This window comes from Salvelinus fontinalis, chromosome 39 (genome assembly GCF_029448725.1).
Source record: "Salvelinus fontinalis isolate EN_2023a chromosome 39, ASM2944872v1, whole genome shotgun sequence".
Taxonomy (NCBI): Eukaryota; Metazoa; Chordata; class Actinopteri; order Salmoniformes; family Salmonidae; genus Salvelinus; species Salvelinus fontinalis.
The window spans coordinates 27,587,942-27,612,772 of record NC_074703.1 but is presented as its reverse complement, the minus strand read 5'-3'; the positions used below and the strand labels follow the sequence as shown (position 1 = coordinate 27,612,772).

The window sequence follows — 24,831 nt, the reverse complement described above, 5'->3', positions numbered from 1 at the left end:
TATGGTGTCATGTTTCACTTTGATCTATCACCCTACCACCTGAACAGAAAACCATTTGACAGGCATGCTTCCAACGCTGAGTGTTTTTCCTCCTATCGCTGCTTTAATTATTTGATGGTTGTTTTGTTGTTCTGAATATTGAACTACTGAGGTTTTGATCAGAGCTCATCAAGGAGCCTATCAGAGGGCAGGACGGGCTAGACCAATCAGAGAACAGAACAGGATAAGCCAATCAGACAGGGGCTCTGTGACCTTCGAACACCTGAGCTGTGACATGATGACTACTATATATCACCCTGTTAGGCACTCCCATAGATATGTAGTAGAGAAGCTCATCTCCATGTTAAAACTGGCCAAATGTGCCCTCTATCCAACTCTATGGGCCTGCCAGGCCTAATGAGATGCATCTGATGCAACCTCTGTGCTCCTGTCCATTGCGTCAACGGCGACAGACGGAATAAATGACCCCAACTCACAGACTGCAGCCAGACGGTACTCGTAGACCTAGAGACAAAGATAATATTCGGGGGGACAGAGATAACATTCGGGGGACAGAGATAATATTCAGGGGGACAGAGATAATATTCAGGGGGACAGAGATAATATTCAGGGGGACAGAGATAATATTCGGTGCGCGAGGAAGAAATGCCACGTAATAGCAGGACGTTGGCGTTAGGAGCCTTTTCCCAGTAAACGCTTCCCAGGGAGACGTACACGATCAGTGGGATTGTGATTCTACATCTCCTGTTGGATGTCTCTGCTTTGTGGGGCTACTGACCGTCAGCATGACTCAGACTGACACATGTTTTATTATCAACCTAATTATGCAAATATGATGTTCAAAGTGTTCAACGTGTCAATGATATTGTAGTGTGATGAATCTATCCTGACGATACAGTAGGAATCTCTGTGGTACAGACTGTCTATGATGTCACTGCGTTGTCTGTACAGTGCACACACGTGTGAAGCTTAAAACATTTATAAAATATATATTTTCAATGCTTTTTCCGCCGTCCAAAATCCTTTTTGTTTTATCATGGGTCTGAACATCAAGGTTGAGGAGGTCTTTGGGCTGTCAGTGTTGCAGGACAGATTGTAATGATGATGACGGTCTTTCCCATTCCCTATATATCCCAGAGATGTTGTTAGTTACAGTAATCCAAAACTACCATCCTACCACTTTACCATCCTACCACGTAACCATTCTCCCGCTTTACCATCCTACCGCTTTACCATCCTACCGTGTTACCATCCTACCACTTTACCATCCTACCACGTTACCATCCTACCACTTTACCATCCTACCACTTTACCATCCTACCACGTTACCATCCTACCACTTTACCATCCTACCGCGTTACCATCCTACCACTTTACCATCCTACCGCGTTACCATCCTACCACTTTACCATCCTACCGTGTTACCATCCTACCACTTTACCATCCTACCGCGTTACCATCCTACCACTTTACCATCCTACTGTGTTACCATCCTACCGCGTTACCATCCTACCACTTTACCATCCTACCACTTTACCATCCTACCACTTTACCATCCTACCACGTTACCATCCTACCACTTTACCATCCTACCACTTTACCATCCTACCGCGTTACCATCCTACCACTTTACCATCCTACCGCGTTACCATCCTACCACTTTACCATCCTACCGTGTTACCATCCTACCACTTTACCATCCTACCGCGTTACCATCCTACCACTTTACTATCCTACCGTGTTACCATCCTACCACGTTACCATCCTACCACTTTACCATCCTACCACGTTACCATCCTACCACTCTACCATCCTACCACTTTACCATCCTACCACGTTACCATCCTACCACTTTACCATCCTACCACTTTACCATCCTACTGCGTTACAATCCTACCGCTTTACCATCCTACCGCTTTACCATTCTACCACGTTACCATCCTACCGCTTTACCATCCTACCACTTTACCATTCTACCATGTTACAATTCTACCACTGTATCATCCTACCACGTTACCATCCTATCACGTTACCATCCTACCATTTTTCATCCTACCATGGTATCATTCTACCACGTTACCCTACTACCACTTTACCATCCTACGACGTTACCATCCTACCACATTACCATCCTACCACTTTATCATCCTACCACTTTACCATCCTACCACGTTACCATCCTACCACATTACCATCCTACCACATTACCATCCTACCACTTTATCATCCTACCACTTTATCATTCTACCACATTACCATCCTATCACATTATCATTCTACCACGTTACCCTACTACCACATTACCATCCTATCACGTTACCATCCTACCACATTACCATCCTACCACATTACCATCCTACCACATTACCATCCTACCACATTACCATCCTACCACGTTACCATCCTACCACGTTACCAGCCTGTTAAAGTTCCCATGTTGTATAGCTAGCTGCAGGGTAACTAAGCTCCTCTCTGAAGGCTCACACTTATAGCCATATAGCCTGATGAATGTTTACTTGAAACGAAGAAACCCCACTCCAAAATAATGCAAAGCTTGTGAACTTTTAAGTAGAGACTTCCACTCACTCACCCACCCCTTCCCCCACCATCCTATTTCTACAGAATAGATTATTTTGGTTTCTATACATCCCCAACAAACTGTGCCATACATATATTCATATACATACAGTACTTCAAGAATACTTCGAGAGTACTTCAAGAGTACTTCAAAAGTACTTCATAGTACTTTTGAATTGGGAGGCCTGAGACCCATTGTTTGTGGCTGTGAGTTTGTGAGAGAATGCCAGAGGCTGAATCCCTGTGAGGAGTTGGTACATCAGCCATGACGTCTATGTTGTTTGACGCTAACAGAGTTATGTTGGTAGAGTAAGGAGTGAGTGGGCGTGTGCTTGCTGTCCACAAGATATGCAAAAACAATGCACTAACTTAAACAAGAAGATCCATATGGTTAATTATAAAACATTTTTGTTAAATATAGTTGTACAAAAGAAGTGATAAAGAGAACAAATTGTATTATAGATATAATATATTTATGTTTTAATTTGTTTTGTTGGGTTACAGCGTTATTTTGAATTGAGGAAGAAACCTGTTATACTTGAAATCAGGTTAATTTCAGTATATAATAAGATGTATTTAATTCTTGATTTCCATCTATTTTCTCTTTTTATTAGTTGTCATAAACGTTCATGAATTGAAAAACTACGAGATGTACATTATTGCATGAGATTTTCAGTTCAGCATTTCAGTGTGCCAAGTTTTGAAATGTGTTGATTCTGTTAACAGGCAAAGTTCAGTATTATAACTACAAAGAAAAGGGTTGCTATTTTTCAATATATTTGTTTTGTAAATATCAACTTAGGGTCGATACATATTGCAGCTACTGTGTTGAACAGACCCATAGGAGAGGACATGCTTTGTTTAAAACTGATTTTTTGCATATCTTGTGTTTATCCAAGTGGTGAAAAGTGGTCTGTACTTTATCTGAAGCAGGGCACAGCACTCTTTCTTCATGTCTTATTCCGTTGATGACTGAGCAACCATTTCCCGTCACAGATGAGGCTGACTGTGTGATGAAAGGAAGGTTTTAACGACTATACCAAATAGGAACTATCCTCTATCCCCTGAACTCTGACCCCAACCTAATTTCAGAGGACTTTCTTTGGGGGGGGGGGGGGGACACAAGGTGACTGTGTTGATCCCTTATTTTGACGGTGAGTGCAAATAGTTGCTATAAGAGACAGGGGGGAAAAGAGTTGTTGAATAGAAGACCTGTTGCCTGTCTGACATTATCATTGCGTTATTGTTTTTTACAGGCATGATGTGAAATAGTTTTAGATGTGGTCTCTTTGAGAGCGTATTCCCCACAAGATAGACCCAGTAGACAAATGAGATTTGATCACATTGACAATCCATCTGACGAATAAGGATATATATTTATTGAATGTATACATAGTCTTTTGGAGAGAGTTTATGAACAGGAGGAAACAGCAAAGTATTGTGTATAACATGCATGGACTTGTCCAAAAGGCATAGCACTGGCCATGATGGAATGACACATATCATTTCACTGGTTCACGATTGTATATATTTTTTTATAAACTATATATTATCATAGCTTCGTTTATAAATACAATATATATCACTCCTCTGAATGTCAAGGTATAAAGGAAGGAGAATGTATTGCGTGAAATGTCCAGAGGTGGTGTTGCAACAGAACTACATGACATGGTTGTTGAACGACACGTCCTCCGTAGCCGACGTTGACCCCTTGTGTTGTATTTTGATTGAACGAAGGTTGTGGAACGTTTACTCCAACAACGACGTCATATCGTTTTACTGGGACTTTTATTGATAAAGGGACAACGGTGAGACCATGGATTGTATTTTAGCATTAAAAGGGCTTTCTGAAGGAGGCTTAGGCTATAGGCCCTGGTCAAATGTAGTGTACTATATAGGGAATAGGACTCTGGTAAAATGTAGTGTACTATATAGGGAATAGGGCCCTGGTCAAATGTAGTGTACTATATAGGGAATAGGACTCTGGTCAAATGTAGTGTACTATATAGGGAATAGGACTCTGGTCAAATGTAGTGTACTATATAGGGAATAGGGCCCTGGTCAAATGTAGTGTACTATATAGGGAATAGGGCCCTGGTAAAATGTAGTGTACTATATAGGGAATAGGACTCTGGTAAAATGTAGTGTACTATATAGGGAATAAGGCCCTGGTCAAATGTAGTGTACTATATAGGGAATAGGACTCCGGTCAAATGTAGTGTACTATATAGGGAATAGGGCCCTGGTCAAATGTAGTGTACTATATAGGGAATAGGACTCCGGTCAAATGTAGTGTACTATATAGTATATAGGGAATATAGAGCCATTTAGGACATAAGTATATGTAATAATTTCCATATAAAGGACTGAGGTCAGGCCCATGTACATAATCTACCTACAGTATATCTCATCCAAAGCCTTTGTGTTGCTGTATTTGCACCCCTGCTTCAGTCAGTGCTGTCATCGAGTGTGTTTTGTTTAGACCCCCCTCTAAACACTTAGCTACACCCTCCCTCCTCTCTTTGGGTTGTGTCCTGTGAATTCCCCCCTATTCATTCAGGGTGCTGTGTGCTAAACTATTTGTGCTGCAGTGTTTGTGTGGCGTCAGGTACCTCGTCTCAGATGACGAGTGCAACTGTTGAAAGCCATGGATGTCTTGTCAGGCCCGGGCTGAGATGTCTTCGCTGTTGTCTCTGTAGCGTTGTGGCTGTGGCATGCTGGGGAAGTTGTTGACAGAAAAGGTACTGCTACTCGTAGAAACATAGGTGATTACATGAAAGTTGACGCTTCTAATTATCAATGAATTATCAAGGTGGACGAGGTGCAATTTGTAGCACTGGAAAGACCACCTCTCCTTGATGAGTTAAATAGGTTTTTATTAACAAATAACTATACATACGATACAATGTCATTCATAGACATTTCACCCCCCAAAAAATCTAATTTGCCAAAAATATTTTCCCTGTTTCCCTCAGTGATGTTGAAAGATCATAAATGTGGAGCTCATTTTGTTCTCTTTTAGAGAACCTTTTGAATCAGTCAGTCACTTTATCTGAAGGAAAAGTGTTAAGGACTTTCTGAAGAACATGATCGGACACTGACAAGTGGTTTACCAGCAGTGGACTGCTGACTGTGCCGGATGTGGGCCACTACATGATTGCTAGCTGGGGGAATAGGTTCTGGGTGACACTGGCCAAAGACATTGATAGTTCCCCATGGACTGCTGTTCAGGTCAGCTTGTCACATATCCTCGACTGAGGGATAACCATAGAGACGTACTAGAGAGATCATCTATCTAAACAGGCTTGGTTGAAATGGCTGATCCTCTTGTTGTGATGTTAAAAGTAACCAGCTGTATTTGTCACAGTTTTCACAGATTCCTTTATTAAGACGTGACTCTGTATCACAGTATTACAGATTCCTTTATTGAGACGTGGCTCTGTAACACAGTATTACAGATTCCTTTATTAAGACGTGACTCTGTACCACAGTATTACAGATTCCTTTATTGAGACGTGACTCTGTAACACAGTATTACAGATTCCTTTATTGAGACGTGACTCTGTAACACAGTATTACAGATTCCTTTATTGAGACGTGACTCTGTAACACAGTATTACAGATTCCTTTATTGAGACGTGACTGTACCACAGTATTACAGATTCCTTTATTGAGACGTGACTCTGTACCACAGTATTACAGATTCCTTCATTGAGACGTGACTCTGTACCACAGTATTACAGATTCCTTTATTGAGACGGGACTCTGTAACACAGTATTACAGATTCCTTTATTGAGACGTGACTCTGTACCACAGTATTACAGATTCCTTTATTGAGACGTGACTCTGTACCACAGTATTACAGATTCCTTTATTGAGACGTGACTCTGTAACACAGTATTACAGATGGATCTTATATTTTCTTAATTGTTGTTAATTGTTGTAAATTAATTGTTGTTGATCATTTTGATCGAGACATAAATATTTTAAGAACTATTTTAAATATAGACTTTATTTTCCTTTTCTAGGTAAAGTCAAGATCTAGTTAGCGTTTACTAATTAAACATCTCTCATCCCTTTCCTTTTTTTGAAATGAAAGAATATCCCTTTTTCAGTTTTGTTGTACAACCATTATACATTATGTAATGGGGGAAGAAAACACAAAACTGTTTATAAATTAAAAACACTATTTTATATATCCTGAATGAAACATATATCTATAGTAATTCCTTATATTGTGGATAGCATATTTTTTAGGAATGTTAACTGGAGTAACGAGTTATAGGCTGAATTGAAACCTTTCAGATGCTACAGGTAGCTACAGTATAGAGAGACCTCATACTGCTGACACTACTCACAATGTGCGGGCGTGGTTATCAGAGAGGAAACTGTCTTGTTGAGGATTTACGTTTTAACTAAATGCTTTGCCACTATTGACAGATGTAATGTTTCCCCAAAATCCCACATCATGCTAGCCAGCCAAGCCTTTATCAGAAACATGTTGAGTGTGTGTCATTTGCTGCTTGAGCATCCATCCATCCATCCATGTTGCATGGGTAGAAGACCGGGACAGGTCAAAGGGCATGCTCTAGTAGTAGAATGGAAGCATGCTGTTTTGACCTCTCACCTTTGACTCTTGACCTCCACTTTGACTGACAGCATCCACGTTGCGCTGCACAGGTTATAACTTCCGTATGAACCTTGATAGACATGACTTAACTAACCCAGAACCACCGTACATAAGTTTGACGTCAACAAACACCTCCCAAGAGTAGCAAAATCAGGAGCACCTTTCTTTTAAAGTCCTCTTCTTAAAAGACTGTTAGTATATTAATACTCATTATTATAATCATCAATATTATGCAGACGTGTTGGAGACATTTCTAGAGGAGATCACTATTTTGCACATAATCCACTATCTAGTTTGACAATGACTGCTCTTACAGAATAAAAGGCGCTATCTAGAACCTTAAAGGGAGATTCGGCTGTCTCCATAGGAGAACCCTTTTGGGTTGCAGGTAGAACCCTTTTGGGTTCCATGTAGAACCATTTCTATGGAGGGTTCTAAATGGAACTAAAAAAAGGGTTCTGTCTGGAACCAAAAAGAGTTCTCCTACGGGGACAGCCGAATCACCCCTTATGGAACCATTTTTTCTAAGAATATACACAGAGGCGTTGAGAGGAAAAAGCTAAGAAGTTAATGTCTCGATTTAAAAGATAGCATGAATATGACTGTCTGAACTAGCACCCATTCCCTTTATAGTGCACTACTTTTGACCAATGAAGGCCACTGGTCTAAAGTAGTGCCCTATGTAGGGAATAGGGTTCCATTTGAGAAGCAGACTATGACTCGTTTTCAAGAGGCCTTACTGGCCAGTTAGTGTCCATTGGTTGAATCATGAATGTTTCTCTCCCTCTGTTCCTTCCAGGTCGGTTAAGATATTGCACCGTTATACTGTAGCATTTCACAGGACGGTTCCAGATTCCACATGGAGCAAACACAGTATTTTGATATAAAATATTCAGACAAACATATTATATGATCACTTTATTGAGGTTTGACCGTCTTTTTTTTTACCTTTATTTAACTAGGCAAGTCAGTTAAGAACAAATTCTTATTTTCAATGACGGCCTAGGAACAGTGGGTTAACTGCCTGTTCAGGGGCAGAACGACAGATTTGTACCTTGTCGGCTCGGGGATTTGAACTTGCAAACTTCCGGTTACTAGTCCAACGCTCTAACCACTTGGCTACGCTGCCGTCTTCTCCAACATAAGTTGTTTTTCTGGTTTGATTTGACCTTTCCTAAAGCCACGTGGCAGAGAGATGATTGTGTACCTAGTATGGATAACAGAACCCCGAGGATGAGTAGTTAACTATTGGCGATGAAGAGGGGTTTGTGTGACTATCAACGGCATAAATAGTTGGGGGTTGGTTCATGTTGAGTTAAAGACGTTGTTTTGTTGGGCCGCGTCTCACTTTGGTAAGGCAGTAGTAGAACGTTGTACCCATCAGGTTTAAACAAGTCTGTAATACCTTTAAATACTTCAGTAATACCCTAAATCATGATTTAGTCAATCGTGCACAGAATCAGAAGACTGACTGGTGGAAGGGTAGACCACTTTTTTGGCAAAGTCGTCTGTCCTGATTACGTTTATATGTGAAATAACCATTCACAAAAAACAACAAAAGTAATTTGTTTGTGATATTAGTAGTGGCACTACTGTTAAATGTAGTATTTTAAGAAGAACAGCACTATTTATGGTCATTAAAATGAACTAGAATGTGTATTGTGCATTGTGGTAGCTTTGGAGGCAGCCATTTTGTTTTGTATCAATTTCCTCATGCTCAGAGACAGTCACTCACTTCATGTGAGGGGTTCGACATTTTCTCATGCTCAGAGACAGTCACTCACTTCACGTCAGGGGTTCGACTAGTTTTTGGGGAGTTGTTGAGTGAACTTGCCCAAATCCGAACCCCCCTTTTCTCCTTTGAATGACAAGTCTGCATGGTCTCACCAACAGACATTTCCGCCCATTCCCTCTATTCTTACTTTTTATTTTCTATAAAGAAAAACATTCTATTACTTTATTGTTCATTTCTCGTTTCATTCTTTCATTTAAACCAATTTTTAAAGACAAATACAAATCTGAATATTCAATCACTTTTTCTACTTCTATTTTCAAAATAACTGAAAAAAACTAAATAAAAAGTTGATTTGTATATAAGTGATGTACAGTTTGTATCTGTTAATGTCAGTCTGTCTTTGGTGACAGAGTCTGTCTTGCTTATAACGCACGCTACCAGTAAATAAAACATGACAAATATATTAGACTGTACGGTCCTTGAAAGCAAGTTTTAAATTAATCTGATGTATATTCCTGTAACATTGCATTTTTATCTGAGGAATTATGTTATTAAAAAATTGCTAATAAATTGCATTTCCTACAGCTTCTTTATGGATTCTCTATCTGTTCTAGAGGTTTGGGAGGCACCACAAAGCAGAAGCGTAAATCCAATACTTTGCATAAGTATAGCCAACATTTTAAACCACCTATTTTTTTAACGGTTCCCCCAAAAACGGTATTCCACCTGTGGTTACGATGATCTTTCTGTTGTCAGTGGGAGAATTTAGAACACTGTGTCCCTGTTCCAATGTTCCTGCTCCATTCTGGAATTTCCAGGATAGGATGACAACATAGCATGTAGATAAGCTCACCTGTTATTCCTGCTCTGCCGATGCCACGGTCTGAAATGGCCCTGGGAATGACTGACCTGCTGCCAGGCAACACACAGATGTACATGCAGTGACTGTTGTGTTAGGAAGACAGAAAGCCCTCGGCCACTGGGTGCAACAGTTACAGGCTGCAAAACTGGCCACACATTGTATAATCCGTGAAAATATGTTTATATAAGCCTTGAACACAAAACATTTTCCTTGAGGTACAGTATTAATCCACAGCTCCAGCTTGGGGCCATGCAGGCACTGTGGACTGTGTGGCTCTGGGGTTAAACTCCTGCCTTGCACCACAGATGTTGTGTGTTCAAACCTCAACTCTTACACTTCAGTGTGGATTTCTGCAACTCTCAATGTCAAAAACACAATGAAAAGGGGTCCGAGTGTGAAGGGGTCTGAGTGTGAAGGGGTCTGAGTGTGAAGGGGTCTGAGTGTGAAGAGGTCTGAGTGTGGAGAGGTCTGAGTGTGGAGAGGTCTGAGTGTGGAGAGGTCTGAGTGTGGAGAGGTCTGTGGCTCTAGTGTAAAGATCTCACACCATATGTTCAGGGTTACAGGTTCAAACCCCAGTCACAGCTCTGGACCAGGATGTGTTGTGATCATGAACTCTGCTGCATCAAGGCCACTAGGAGTGGTTGCCACGCCAACATGATGACCATGACCAGTTGTGTTGGCTGGAAGAGGCTGGTTCAACCTTGTGTTCCTGATGTGTTCATGGAAGAAAACTGAAAAAAACATCTGTTTTTAAATAAAGGACCTTCACTTTTGGCAGGATATTCTCTCTAACCACTGCTGTTCACAGGAGGGACCCCAAGTATTCACCCCCATGAGTTCTGTCTTTTATCTATCAGCCCAACCACACTCATGGGCTCTGTCTTTCACCTATCAGCCCAACCACACTCATGGGCTCTGTCTTTCAACTATCAGCCCAACCACACTCATGGGCTCTGTCTTTCAACTATCAGCCCAGCCACACTCATGGGCTCTGTCTTTCACCTATCAGCCCAACCACACTCATGGGCTCTGTCTTTCACCTATCAGCCCAACCACACTCATGGGCTCTGTCTTTCACCTATCAGCCCAACCACACTCATGGGCTCTGTCTTTCACCTATCAGCCCAACCACACTCATGGGCTCTGTCTTTCAACTATCAGCCCAACCACACTCATGGGCTCTGTCTTTCAACTATCAGCCCAACCACACTCATGGGCTCTGTCTTTCAACTATCAGCCCAACCACACTCATGGGCTCTGTCTTTCAACTATCAGCCCAACCACACTCATGGGCTCTGTCTTTCACCTATCAGCCCAACCACACTCATGGGCTCTGTCTTTCACCTATCAGCCCAACCACACTCATGGTCTCTGTCTTTCATCTATCATCTCAAGTGAGATCCTTGAGCCAGGGGTGAGATCCTTGAGTCAGTGGTGAGATCCTTGAGTCAGTGGTGAGATCCTTGAGCCACAGGCTATTCACACGTCAAAACACACCTCTTTGTATGTTTGCCGTTGAGAGTTGTACAAAAGACAGGTTGTGAGTTCACTACTTGTGGTGGACAAGGTTTGTCAAGCCATCTGGGAAGATCCGGCGCAATTGAGAATTAAAAGGCACGGTTCCCGTGTTCTCGGGAGACTGCATTCATGGTTAAACGCTGCATATGTCACTTCAAATCGTAAACTCCCCTTTAAATTAAGCTACAACACAGATCTTACGCGATATGGATTGAATCCAGTCCTTTAACGTTAAATAAAAACATATAACTCTGAAGTGGTCAGTATTGCAGAACCAAGTATTGAAGTTGAGGAATGACCCTGGGCCTACCTAAGTGTTGAAGTTGAGGAATGACTCTGGGCCTACCTAAGTGTTGAAGTTGAGGAATGACTCTGGGCCTACCTAAGTGTTGAAGTTGAGGAATGACTCTGGCCCTACCTAAGTATTGAAGTTGAGGAATGACTCTGGCCCTACCTAAGTGTTGAAGTTGAGGAATGACTCTGGCCCTACCTAAGTATTGAAGTTGAGGAATGACCCTGGCCCTACCTAAGTGTTGAAGTTGAGGAATGACCCTGGGCCTACCTAAGTATTGAAGTTGAGGAATGACCCTGGGCCTACCGAAGTATTGAAGTCGAGGAATGACTCTGGCCCTACCTAAGTGTTGAAGTTGAGGAATGACTCTGGCCCTACCTAAGTATTAAAGTTGAGGAATGACTCTGGCCCTACCTAAGTATTGAAGTTGAGGAATGACTCTGGCCCTACCCAAGTATTAAAGTTGAGGAATGACTCTGGCCCTACCTAAGTGTTGAAGTTGAGGAATGACTCTGGCCCTACCTAAGTATTGAAGTTGAGGAATGACTCTGGCCCTACCTAAGTGTTGAAGTTGAGGAATGACTCTGGCCCTACCTAAGTATTGAAGTTGAGGAATGACTCTGGCCCTACCTAAGTATTGAAGTTGAGGAATGACTCTGGCCCTACCTAAGTATTGAAGTTGAGGAATGACTCTGGCCCTACCTAAGTATTGAAGTTGAGGAATGACTCTGGCCCTACCTAAGTATTGAAGTTGAGGAATGACTCTGGCCCTACCTAAGTATTGAAGTTGAGGAATGACTCTGTCCCTACCTAAGTGTTGAAGTTGAGGAATGACTCTGGCCCTACCTAAGTATTGAAGTTGAGGAATGACCCTGTCCCTACCTAAGTGTTGAAGTAGAGGAATGACTCTGGCCCTACCTAAGTATTGAAGTAGAGGAATGACTCTGGCCCTACCTAATGACCTAACAGTGTCCCCCCTCTCACAAGACAAGTCTGTGCCCATCAGAGAGCAGTTTTAATGACAGCTGTAACACCGGAGGAAGGTGAAAAACCCCACATACAACAGCGTGTTTCCAGACCTACTAAAACATTATTGCAACGTCAAAGTACATACAGTGTATCACACAGCGTATAGTACACATGAACTGTTCAGCATATCGATGACGCCAGAAGATTTGGTTACATAACTCGACAGAATGTAATTGGTGAATGTGCTCGACTATGAAGCCCATACAAATTGTAGTTGTGTGCACAGAAACAATGTGCAAGTCGGAGCAGAATGACGTGTAGTGTGTCCAGTGTGTAAAATACACACATTCATCACTTTGACACAACTGAAAACACTACAGCTATACGATAACACATCATCAGCAAAACATTTTCAGAAATGTTTCATCTTGACAGTTCTGGCGTCAGACATTTGGCATAGAAAAACAATCATTGGATAAATGGACAGGGTGTTCATTTGATAGTCGACATCCTTCTAAACTCTCTAGTACACCATCACGAGCTTATCCATCGATTCAGCTCTATGCTTTAAGCCACAGTGCTGTTTAGTCTTCTCCAGATTGTGGGAGGGGCTTAGGCACCATTTTGATCCAATCATTCAAAGACGTCCTGGTCTGCGTTCAGCACTCTGGATTCTCCATGGTTCAGGACAAAGAAGTGCTCCGCATTCAACCCATTCTTCTCCATGGCCTCCCTGAGTCTCACTGGAGGCTCTAAGTAATACTGAGAGAGAGAGAGAGAGAGACAGACATCTATTATGTACACTACCGGTCAAATGTTTTAGAACAGCTACTCAGTCAAGGGTTTTTCTTTATTTTTACTATTTTCTACATTGTAGAATAATAATGAAGACATCAAAACTATGAAATAACACATATGGAATCATTTAGTAACCCCAAAAAAGTGTTAAATAAAAATGTTATATTTGAGATTCTTCAAATAGCCACCCTTTGCCTTGATGACAGCTTTGCACAATTTTAGCATTCTCTCAACCAGCTTCATGAGGTAGTCACCTGGAATGCATTTCAATTAACAGGTGTGCCTTCTTAAAAGTTCATTTGTGGAATTTATTTCCTTTTTAATGCGTTTGAGCCAATCAGTTGTGTTGTGACAAGGTAGACAGAAGATAGCTCTATTTGGTAAAAGACCAAGTCCATATTATGGCAAAAACAGCTCAAATAAGCAAAGAGAAATGACAGTTCATCATTACTTTAAGACATGAAGGTCAGTCAATATGGAACATTTCAAGACCTTTGACCGTTTCTTCAAGTGCAGTCGCAAAAACCATCAAGCACTATGATGAAACTGGCTCTCATGAGGACCGCCACAGGAATGGAAGACCCAGTTACCTCTGCTGCAGAGGATAAGTTCACTAGAGTTACCAGCCTCAGAAATTGCAGCCCAAATAAATGCTTTACAGAGTTCAAGTAACAGACACATCTCAACATCAACTGTTAAGAAGAGAATGTGTGAATCAGGCCTTCATGGTCCAATTGCTGCAAATAAACCACTACTAAAGGACACCAATAAGAAGAACGAACAATGGACATTAGACCGGTGGAAATTTGTCCTCCGACCTCAACCAAACTGAGATGGTTTGGGATGAGTCGGACCGCAGAGTGAAGGAAAAGCAGCCAACAAGTGCTCAGCATATGTGTGAACTCCTTCAAGACTGTTGGAAAAGCATTCCCGGTGAAGCTGGTTGAGAGAATGCCAAGAGTGTGCATAGCTGTCAACAAGGCAAAGGGTGGCTACTTTAAAGAATCTCAAATCTAAAATATATTTTGATTGGTTTAACACTTTTTTGGTTACAACATGATTCCATATGTGTTATTTCATAGTTTTGATGTCCTCACTATTATTCTACAAATGTAGAAAATAGTAAAAATAAAGACAAACCCTTGAATGAGGAGGTGTTCTAAAACATTTGACCGGTAGTGTATTTCACTTGCTTGATAGCGAGAGACTCCGGGATTTAGGAGTGGACAGTACACGTCAGAGAGGCTTTTTGAGCTGCCTCCCGAAGCAGAAACATCAGACAGACAAAAGGTTATCTTTCAGAGCCTGCCAACAGGACGACTGCTGCCGGGTACCAAACTACTTGTTTCAACATCACAGAGGGGAGGGTGTACGAACTAAATAAAGTAGTCAAAGACTCTACTTGGACTCCATAACCAAGTCAACTCGTATGTCCCCGTGTGTTGCTTTCTGCACGGATTTAAGAGAACGTTCTTAAACGGTTCTACCAACAAAGCCATCTGCGGAGGCCAAAGCATCAGGGGAAAGTTGAACGATGTCACAGATAATCAACGGTTCTTCTAATTCAAACAGATTCCTCTGCGTTTCCCCACACATGCCGATCTCAACTGAACGCAGCAGCACGCAACCTAATATGAGTTTTCACATCTATTGTGGGACGCTGAACAATCCCACCTTTGTCTTTAGGCTGAATGGTTGAAGGGGTGTCTGACGGCGTGTTTGTTCTCATCACACAAAAGAACACAATGGAAAATATGTGTTTCTCTGAACTGAGTCTGAAAATGCAGAGGTCAGATCCGCAGTGTTGTGACAGGGCTGATTTATTACCATGGACCGAACCTCAGGTTTACAAGGGAAGACTTACACCTAGTTTTCCTGACCTTCGCTCTCCAGTTTCAGCTGGGAGGCAGAGCAAATGTCTCCTTCCTGATCATTAGATTCAGAGAATCCCATTGGATAGGCCATACATCTCTGATGTGACATGACTTAGTATTAAGGCAAAAATAAATAAAAAAAACACTTGGAGTGATGCTAAACAACTGATAATTGACACCAAAACCCCTTTTTACAGCAGGTACATACAGTCTGCCTTATGAAGAGAGATCCAGTCGATCAGAACTGTTAATGCTCACCTCGTAAGCTAAAGCGAAGGTTCCCCAGTGAATAGCCAGGGAGTGTCTGGCCTGGATGTCTTTATGGATCTCCACAGCCTCCTCCGGGTCCACATGCTGTCCACGCATTACATCTCTGAGGAAGGACAAACTTGTGTTTTCTGGGTTTGGCATAATGAAGGCTTAACGAACTTCAGTTGACTTGAATAAATTCTAAGTGAATATACAGTTGAGGGGAATCTACTACTACAGTCCATGATCCAACCCTCCTTCTAGAATACTACTGGGTGTGCAGGCTTTTACTCCAACCCTGTCCTGAACCTGATTCAGTTCATCAAGATCCTGATGAACAGCTAATTTTATAAATGAGGTGTTAAAGCAGGGTTGGAACCAAAACCTGCACTCCCAGTGGCTCTCCAGGGGGAGGTATGGGCACCCTTGTACTAAAGCAATCACAGCTGTACACTAGTTTCATACCTGGGCAGGACAGCTGTACACTAGTTTCATACCTGGGCAGGTACGCTCCGATGGGTATGGCAGCCAGGTCGAACGGACCAAATCGCCTCCCTATCTCCTGGAAGGAGGAGCAGTAGCCGGTGTCTCCAGCAAAGAAGAAGCGGTTGCAGGGCCCCAGGACAGACCAGCTACCCCACAGCACCTGGTTATCGTCCGTGGGGGTGCGCTTGCACCAGTGCTGCGCCGGCGTACACACAAACGTGACTTCATCGTGACCTGGCACACAGTTCTCCTCCCACCAGTCTAACTCGATCACATTCTCACACCCGCTCTTCTGCATCCAGTCCATGAGTCCCAACGGCACAAACCATCGGAGATCCGCACCGAACCGCTCGTTCAACTGGGTCACGGTGCCCGCGTCCAGATGGTCGTAGTGGGAGTGGCTGATGACGACTGCGTCGATCCGGGGGAGTTGATCAACCGTACAAGGGGGACCCCGGTACCTCTTGGGGCCCATGAACTGGAAGGGAGATGCCCTCTGGCTGAAGATGGGGTCAGTGAGGATGACCAGGCCGTCCATCTCTACCAGGACTGATGCGTGGCCCAGCCAGGTCACCCTGAGACCAGACCCCACGGCTCCGTCTGCTGCCTCAGGGACACGGAGGAACCAAGGCTCCACTACTGGGAGCTCTTTGTCTAAGACCTGAGTAGCAGAAGAACACAGGCTTTAATATGGCTTGTTGGTATGAATTGATTCAGATTCAGATTCACCAGCTGAGACAGAGGAGGAAGAGGAGGGTAAGAAAGGCTCCATCACTGGTTGCTCTTCCTCTTTTCAATATGTCGCTATTGCTTCGGTCATTTTCAAGGTACCAAACAAAATAACCCAATTTTTTTTTTTTTTAACGCTCATTTTTGTTTTTCCGTTTGAATATGACACTGGTTGTATGATTTGTTTGCGGTTAATTTGATTAAGTTATATCAGCATAACAATTCAAAACACGGATGATTAAACACTTGAATACGTCTTTCCTCTTCATCAGAAAGATGATTGGAAAGAGTCGAGTCGACATTTCATTTTCCATTTAAATATTAGGCCCTTCCTTCCTTCCTGACCACTACACGTCTAGACAACAGAGCCAGTGTCTGAGTCGTGAGGTGAGATTGATTTACAGCCGTCTAAAAATACCCCGGGTTGTTACCAGAGCACAGTGCAGTGTTTATGGAACGGGAGGCATCCTAACCTAACTGTGGACATGAGGCGCAGAGTTACAAATCACCGTTGACAAACTTTGACGTGCTCAGTCAGAGATATTTAATGACAGACATCAGGAGGACAGACAGAACAAGTTCAGTCAGGACAGGAGGTAATTGTTGGGTGTGGACTGTGTACAGTAAAAAATAATCATTATTTAACCTGTATAGTTAGAGTACAGGTCTAGATATTTGTGTAATAAGTTCATTATAGTAAAGAGTGAACAGACAGGCAATGAGCCCTATCAGGTGTGGTTTGGTGGTCTCCATCAGAGCTGGGTTTGTTTTGCAAAGCGTTTTGACAACGTCTGTGGGCGCTAGAAATGGCAGCTCAAATGAGTGAGAAAGACCTATTATATACGTGAAACGTCAGAATGCGTCTCACCTCTTTAGAGCTGGGTACATTACTGTGATTCTTCTCCAGCAGGAAGAAGCGCAGCAGGGTGGACCAGGACGGGAACTTCCACGTGGGCCAGGGGTTAGTAAAGCGGCCATGTTTGTCCCGGCTCGACCCCGTCACCTCCTCCTCCAACCGGTAGTCCAGACGGAAGCTCTTCCTCGAGGACCGGGAGGAGCTGCTCTTCCTGGAGGAGTCAATCAATCAAACGTTTTTACTGCCTATTGTGTCCAGACAGGACATTTGGTGTGCAAACATACATAGACACATACATATATATATATATCCACACACCACACACACACACACAAGTTGGAGACTTTTATCTCCCTCAACAACTTTAAACATCTGCTATCCGAGCAGCTAACCGATCGCTGCAGCTGTACATAGTCCATCGGTATATAGCCCACCCAATTTACCTACCTTACCCCCATACTGTTTTTATTTATTTACTTTTCTGCTCTTTTGCACACCAGTATCTCTACTTGCACATGATCATCTGATGATTTATCACTCCAGTGTTAATCTGCTAAATTGTAATTATTCGATTTATTGCCTACCTCCTCATGCCTTTTGCACACATTGTATATAGATTCTCTTTTTTTTCTACCATGTTATTGACTTGTTTATTGTTTACTCCATGTGTAACTCTGTGTTGTTGTCTGTTCACACTGCTATGCTTTATCTTGGCCAGGTCGCAGTTGCAAATGAGAACTTGTTCTCAACTAGCCTACCTGGTTAAATAAAGGTGAAATAAAAAATAAAAAAACACATACAGAGTCAATACAGTTAGAAACAGAGGATCACAAAAGATAAGGACACAAAAAAACACTGAAACATTATGCTGCAACTTCAGGCGCTGGATGGCAATAAAGTGCATGTGGAAACTGCAAAGACGTTCATTGTCTGTCCGTACCGAGGCCCTGAGTCCTGCAGGGTGGAGGTAGGGGGGTCACGGGGCCGGACCACGGCTGGGGAACCCTCCTCCGTCCCTGGGGAATCTCCAGGAGAGACACCCCTCTCCTCCATCAACACCTGGTTCTCCTCCACCTCTCCTCCTGCTCCTCCGCTCTCCTCCATGGGGGGACAGTGTTGGGCTCCTGGTCTATAGGGAGGTTAATAAACAACAAATACAAATAAAAGCTTACAAATATGCTGGGGGGGGGGGGGGCATTACACAGATGTTACCTCAGAAAGAAAAGCCTGCTCACAGTACAGTTAGTGGCTGTTTCTGTGGTTTGTCCCTGGACGAACGACAATCTCTTGTGAAATCACAGATGTGAAAGCATGTTTATTGTGACACGGCGTAACCCTGTGCAACAGTTCCGGAACAATCCCCCTCAGCAACCATCACCATGCCGACTGTATGAGAGATGTCAACAACATGACTCACTGTCTCCTATAGTATAACGTGGTCAACATGACTCACTGTCTCCTATAGTATAACGTGGTCAACATGACTCACTGTCTCCTATAGTATAACGTGGTCAACAACATGACTCACTGTCTCCTATAGTATAACGTGGTCAACATGACTCACTGTCTCCTATAGTATAACGTGGTCAACATGACTCACTGTCTCCTATAGTATAACGTGGTCAACATGACTCACTGTCTCCTATAGTATAACGTGGTCAACATGACTCACTGTCTCCTATAGTATAACGTGGTCAACAACATGACTCACTGTCTCCTATAGTATAACGTGGTCAACATGACTCACTGTCTCCTATAGTATAACGTGGTCAACATGACTCACTGTCTCCTATAGTATAACGTGGTCAACATGACTCACTGTCTCCTATAGTATAACGTGGTCAACATGACTCACTGTCTCCTATAGTATAACGTGGTCAGCAACATGACTCACTGTCTCCTATAGTATAACGTGGTCAGCAACATGACTCACTGTCTCCTATAGTATAACGTGGTCAGCAACATGACTCACTGTCTCCTATAGTATAACGTGGTCAGCAACATGACTCACTGTCTCCTATAGTATAACGTGGTCAACATGACTCACTGTCTCCTATAGTATAACGTGGTCAACAACATGACTCACTGTCTCCTATAGTATAACGTGGTCAACAACATGACTCACTGTCTCCTATAGTATAACGTGGTCAACAACATGACTCACTGTCTCCTATAGTATAACGTGGTCAACATGACTCACTGTCTCCTATAGTATAACGTGGTCAACAACATGACTCACTGTCTCCTATAGTATAACGTGGTCAACAACATGACTCACTGTCTCCTATAGTATAACGTGGTCAACATGACTCACTGTCTCCTATAGTATAACGTGGTCAACAACATGACTCACTGTCTCCTATAGTATAACGTGGTCAACATGACTCACTGTCTCCTATAGTATAACGTGGTCAACATGACTCACTGTCTCCTATAGTATAACGTGGTCAACATGACTCACTGTCTCCTATAGTATAACGTGGTCAACAACATGACTCACTGTCTCCTATAGTATAACGTGGTCAACAACATGACTCACTGTCTCCTATAGTATAACGTGGTCAACAACATGACTCACTGTCTCCTATAGTATAACGTGGTCAACAACATGACTCACTGTCTCCTATAGTATAACGTGGTCAACATGACTCACTGTCTCCTATAGTATAACGTGGTCAACATGACTCACTGTCTCCTATAGTATAACGTGGTCAACATGACTCACTGTCTCCTATAGTATAACGTGGTCAACAACATGACTCACTGTCTCCTATAGTATAACGTGGTCAACAACATGACTCACTGTCTCCTATAGTATAACGTGGTCAACAACATGACTCACTGTCTCCTATAGTATAACGTGGTCAGCAACATGACTCACTGTCTCCTATAGTATAACGTGGTCAGCAACATGACTCACTGTCTCCTATAGTATAACGTGATCAACAACATGACTCACTGTCTCCTATAGTATAACGTGGTCAACATGACTCACTGTCTCCTATAGTATAACGTGGTCAACATGACTCACTGTCTCCTATAGTATAACGTGGTCAACAACATGACTCACTGTCTCCTATAGTATAACGTGGTCAACAACATGACTCACTGTCTCCTATAGTATAACGTGGTCAACATGACTCACTGTCTCCTATAGTATAACGTGGTCAACATGACTCACTGTCTCCTATAGTATAACGTGGTCAACATGACTCACTGTCTCCTATAGTATAACGTGGTCAACAACATGACTCACTGTCTCCTATAGTATAACGTGGTCAACAACATGACTCACTGTCTCCTATAGTATAACGTGGTCAACAACATGACTCACTGTCTCCTATAGTATAACGTGGTCAACAACATGACTCACTGTCTCCTATAGTATAACGTGGTCAACAACATGACTCACTGTCTCCTATAGTATAACGTGGTCAACATGACTCACTGTCTCCTATAGTATAACGTGGTCAACATGACTCACTGTCTCCTATAGTATAACGTGGTCAACATGACTCACTGTCTCCTATAGTATAACGTGGTCAACATGACTCACTGTCTCCTATAGTATAACGTGGTCAACATGACTCACTGTCTCCTATAGTATAACGTGGTCAACAACATGACTCACTGTCTCCTATAGTATAACGTGGTCAACATGACTCACTGTCTCCTATAGTATAACGTGGTCAACATGACTCACTGTCTCCTATAGTATAACGTGGTCAACATGACTCACTGTCTCCTATAGTATAACGTGGTCAACATGACTCACTGTCTCCTATAGTATAACGTGGTCAACAACATGACTCACTGTCTCCTATAGTATAACGTGGTCAACATGACTCACTGTCTCCTATAGTATAACGTGGTCAACAACATGACTCACTGTCTCCTATAGTATAACGTGATCAACAACATGACTCACTGTCTCCTATAGTATAACGTGGTCAACATGACTCACTGTCTCCTATAGTATAACGTGGTCAACAACATGACTCACTGTCTCCTATAGTATAACGTGGTCAACAACATGACTCACTGTCTCCTATAGTATAACGTGGTCAACATGACTCACTGTCTCCTATAGTATAACGTGGTCAACATGACTCACTGTCTCCTATAGTATAACGTGGTCAACATGACTCACTGTCTCCTATAGTATAACGTGGTCAACAACATGACTCACTGTCTCCTATAGTATAACGTGGTCAACAACATGACTCACTGTCTCCTATAGTATAACGTGGTCAACATGACTCACTGTCTCCTATAGTATAACGTGGTCAACAACATGACTCACTGTCTCCTATAGTATAACGTGGTCAACATGACTCACTGTCTCCTATAGTATAACGTGGTCAACATGACTCACTGTCTCCTATAGTATAACGTGGTCAACATGACTCACTGTCTCCTATAGTATAACGTGGTCAACATGACTCACTGTCTCCTATAGTATAACGTGGTCAACAACATGACTCACTGTCTCCTATAGTATAACGTGGTCAACATGACTCACTGTCTCCTATAGTATAACGTGGTCAACATGACTCACTGTCTCCTATAGTATAACGTGGTCAACATGACTCACTGTCTCCTATAGTATAACGTGGTCAACATGACTCACTGTCTCCTATAGTATAACGTGGTCAACATGACTCACTGTCTCCTATAGTATAACGTGGTCAACATGACTCACTGTCTCCTATAGTATAACGTGGTCAACATGACTCACTGTCTCCTATAGTATAACGTGGTCAACATGACTCACTGTCTCCTATAGTATAACGTGGTCAACAACATGACTCACTGTCTCCTATAGTATAACGTGGTCAACAACATGACTCACTGTCTCCTATAGTATAACGTGGTCAACAACATGACTCACTGTCTCCTATAGTATAACGTGGTCAACATGACTCACTGTCTCCTATAGTATAACGTGATCAACATGACTCACTGTCTCCTATAGTATAACGTGGTCAACAACATGACTCACTGTCTCCTATAGTATAACGTGGTCAACATGACTCACTGTCTCCTATAGTATAACGTGGTCAACATGACTCACTGTCTCCTATAGTATAACGTGGTCAACAACATGACTCACTGTCTCCTATAGTATAACGTGGTCAACATGACTCACTGTCTCCTATAGTATAACGTGGTCAACAACATGACTCACTGTCTCCTATAGTATAACGTGGTCAACATGACTCACTGTCTCCTATAGTATAACGTGGTCAACATGACTCACTGTCTCCTATAGTATAACGTGGTCAACAACATGACTCACTGTCTCCTATAGTATAACGTGGTCAACAACATGACTCACTGTCTCCTATAGTATAACGTGGTCAACATGACTCACTGTCTCCTATAGTATAACGTGGTCAACATGACTCACTGTCTCCTATAGTATAACGTGGTCAACATGACTCACTGTCTCCTATAGTATAACGTGGTCAACAACATGACTCACTGTCTCCTATAGTATAACGTGGTCAACAACATGACTCACTGTCTCCTATAGTATAACGTGGTCAACAACATGACTCACTGTCTCCTATAGTATAACGTGGTCAACATGACTCACTGTCTCCTATAGTATAACGTGGTCAGCAACATGACTCACTGTCTCCTATAGTATAACGTGGTCAACATGACTCACTGTCTCCTATAGTATAACGTGGTCAACAACATGACTCACTGTCTCCTATAGTATAACGTGGTCAACATGACTCACTGTCTCCTATAGTATAACGTGGTCAACAACATGACTCACTGTCTCCTATAGTATAACGTGGTCAACAACATGACTCACTGTCTCCTATAGTATAACGTGGTCAACATGACTCACTGTCTCCTATAGTATAACGTGGTCAACAACATGACTCACTGTCTCCTATAGTATAACGTGGTCAACAACATGACTCACTGTCTCCTATAGTATAACGTGGTCAACAACATGACTCACTGTCTCCTATAGTATAACGTGGTCAACATGACTCACTGTCTCCTATAGTATAACGTGGTCAACAACATGACTCACTGTCTCCTATAGTATAACGTGGTCAACATGACTCACTGTCTCCTATAGTATAACGTGGTCAACAACATGACTCACTGTCTCCTATAGTATAACGTGGTCAACAACATGACTCACTGTCTCCTATAGTATAACGTGGTCAACATGACTCACTGTCTCCTATAGTATAACGTGGTCAACAACATGACTCACTGTCTCCTATAGTATAACGTGGTCAACAACATGACTCACTGTCTCCTATAGTATAACGTGGTCAACAACATGACTCACTGTCTCCTATAGTATAACGTGGTCAACATGACTCACTGTCTCCTATAGTATAACGTGGTCAACAACATGACTCACTGTCTCCTATAGTATAACGTGGTCAACATGACTCACTGTCTCCTATAGTATAACGTGGTCAACAACATGACTCACTGTCTCCTATAGTATAACGTGGTCAACAACATGACTCACTGTCTCCTATAGTATAACGTGGTCAACAACATGACTCACTGTCTCCTATAGTATAACGTGGTCAACATGACTCACTGTCTCCTATAGTATAACGTGGTCAACAACATGACTCACTGTCTCCTATAGTATAACGTGGTCAACATGACTCACTGTCTCCTATAGTATAACGTGGTCAACAACATGACTCACTGTCTCCTATAGTATAACGTGGTCAACAACATGACTCACTGTCTCCTATAGTATAACGTGGTCAACATGACTCACTGTCTCCTATAGTATAACGTGGTCAACAACATGACTCACTGTCTCCTATAGTATAACGTGGTCAACAACATGACTCACTGTCTCCTATAGTATAACGTGGTCAACATGACTCACTGTCTCCTATAGTATAACGTGGTCAACATGACTCACTGTCTCCTATAGTATAACGTGGTCAACAACATGACTCACTGTATCCTATAGTATAACGTGGTCAACATGACTCACTGTCTCCTATAGTATAACGTGGTCAGCAACATGACTCACTGTCTCCTATAGTATAACGTGGTCAACATGACTCACTGTCTCCTATAGTATAACGTGGTCAACATGACTCACTGTCTCCTATAGTATAACGTGGTCAACAACATGACTCACTGTCTCCTATAGTATAACGTGGTCAACAACATGACTCACTGTCTCCTATAGTATAACGTGGTCAACATGACTCACTGTCTCCTATAGTATAACGTGGTCAACATG

At 42.4% G+C, this 24,831-nt stretch overlaps 2 protein-coding genes across 4 annotated transcripts in view; one reads left to right on the top strand and one right to left on the bottom strand.

Moving 5' to 3' along the window:
* The window catches only part of cacna1c (calcium channel, voltage-dependent, L type, alpha 1C subunit), a 546,860-nt gene extending 537,333 nt beyond the window's left edge, over positions 1-9,527 (top strand). For both annotated transcript variants that reach the window (XM_055905081.1, XM_055905080.1), the window contains one exon: positions 1-9,527. This exon is cut by the window's left edge and continues 2,883 nt beyond it. The gene's annotated coding sequence lies outside the window, so the exon portion shown is untranslated.
* The window catches only part of LOC129838261 (N-acyl-phosphatidylethanolamine-hydrolyzing phospholipase D-like), a 28,690-nt gene continuing 12,195 nt past the window's right edge, over positions 8,337-24,831 (bottom strand). For both annotated transcript variants that reach the window (XM_055905086.1, XM_055905087.1), the window contains exons 2-6: positions 18,517-18,705; positions 17,589-17,787; positions 16,003-16,652; positions 15,515-15,629; positions 8,337-13,346 (exon numbers count right to left, since the gene is read on the bottom strand). In XM_055905086.1, coding sequence (XP_055761061.1) covers positions 13,218-13,346; positions 15,515-15,629; positions 16,003-16,652; positions 17,589-17,787; positions 18,517-18,705 — 1,282 coding nt within the window. In that variant the 3' untranslated portion in view covers positions 8,337-13,217. The remainder of the gene's footprint in view (positions 13,347-15,514; positions 15,630-16,002; positions 16,653-17,588; positions 17,788-18,516; positions 18,706-24,831) is intronic.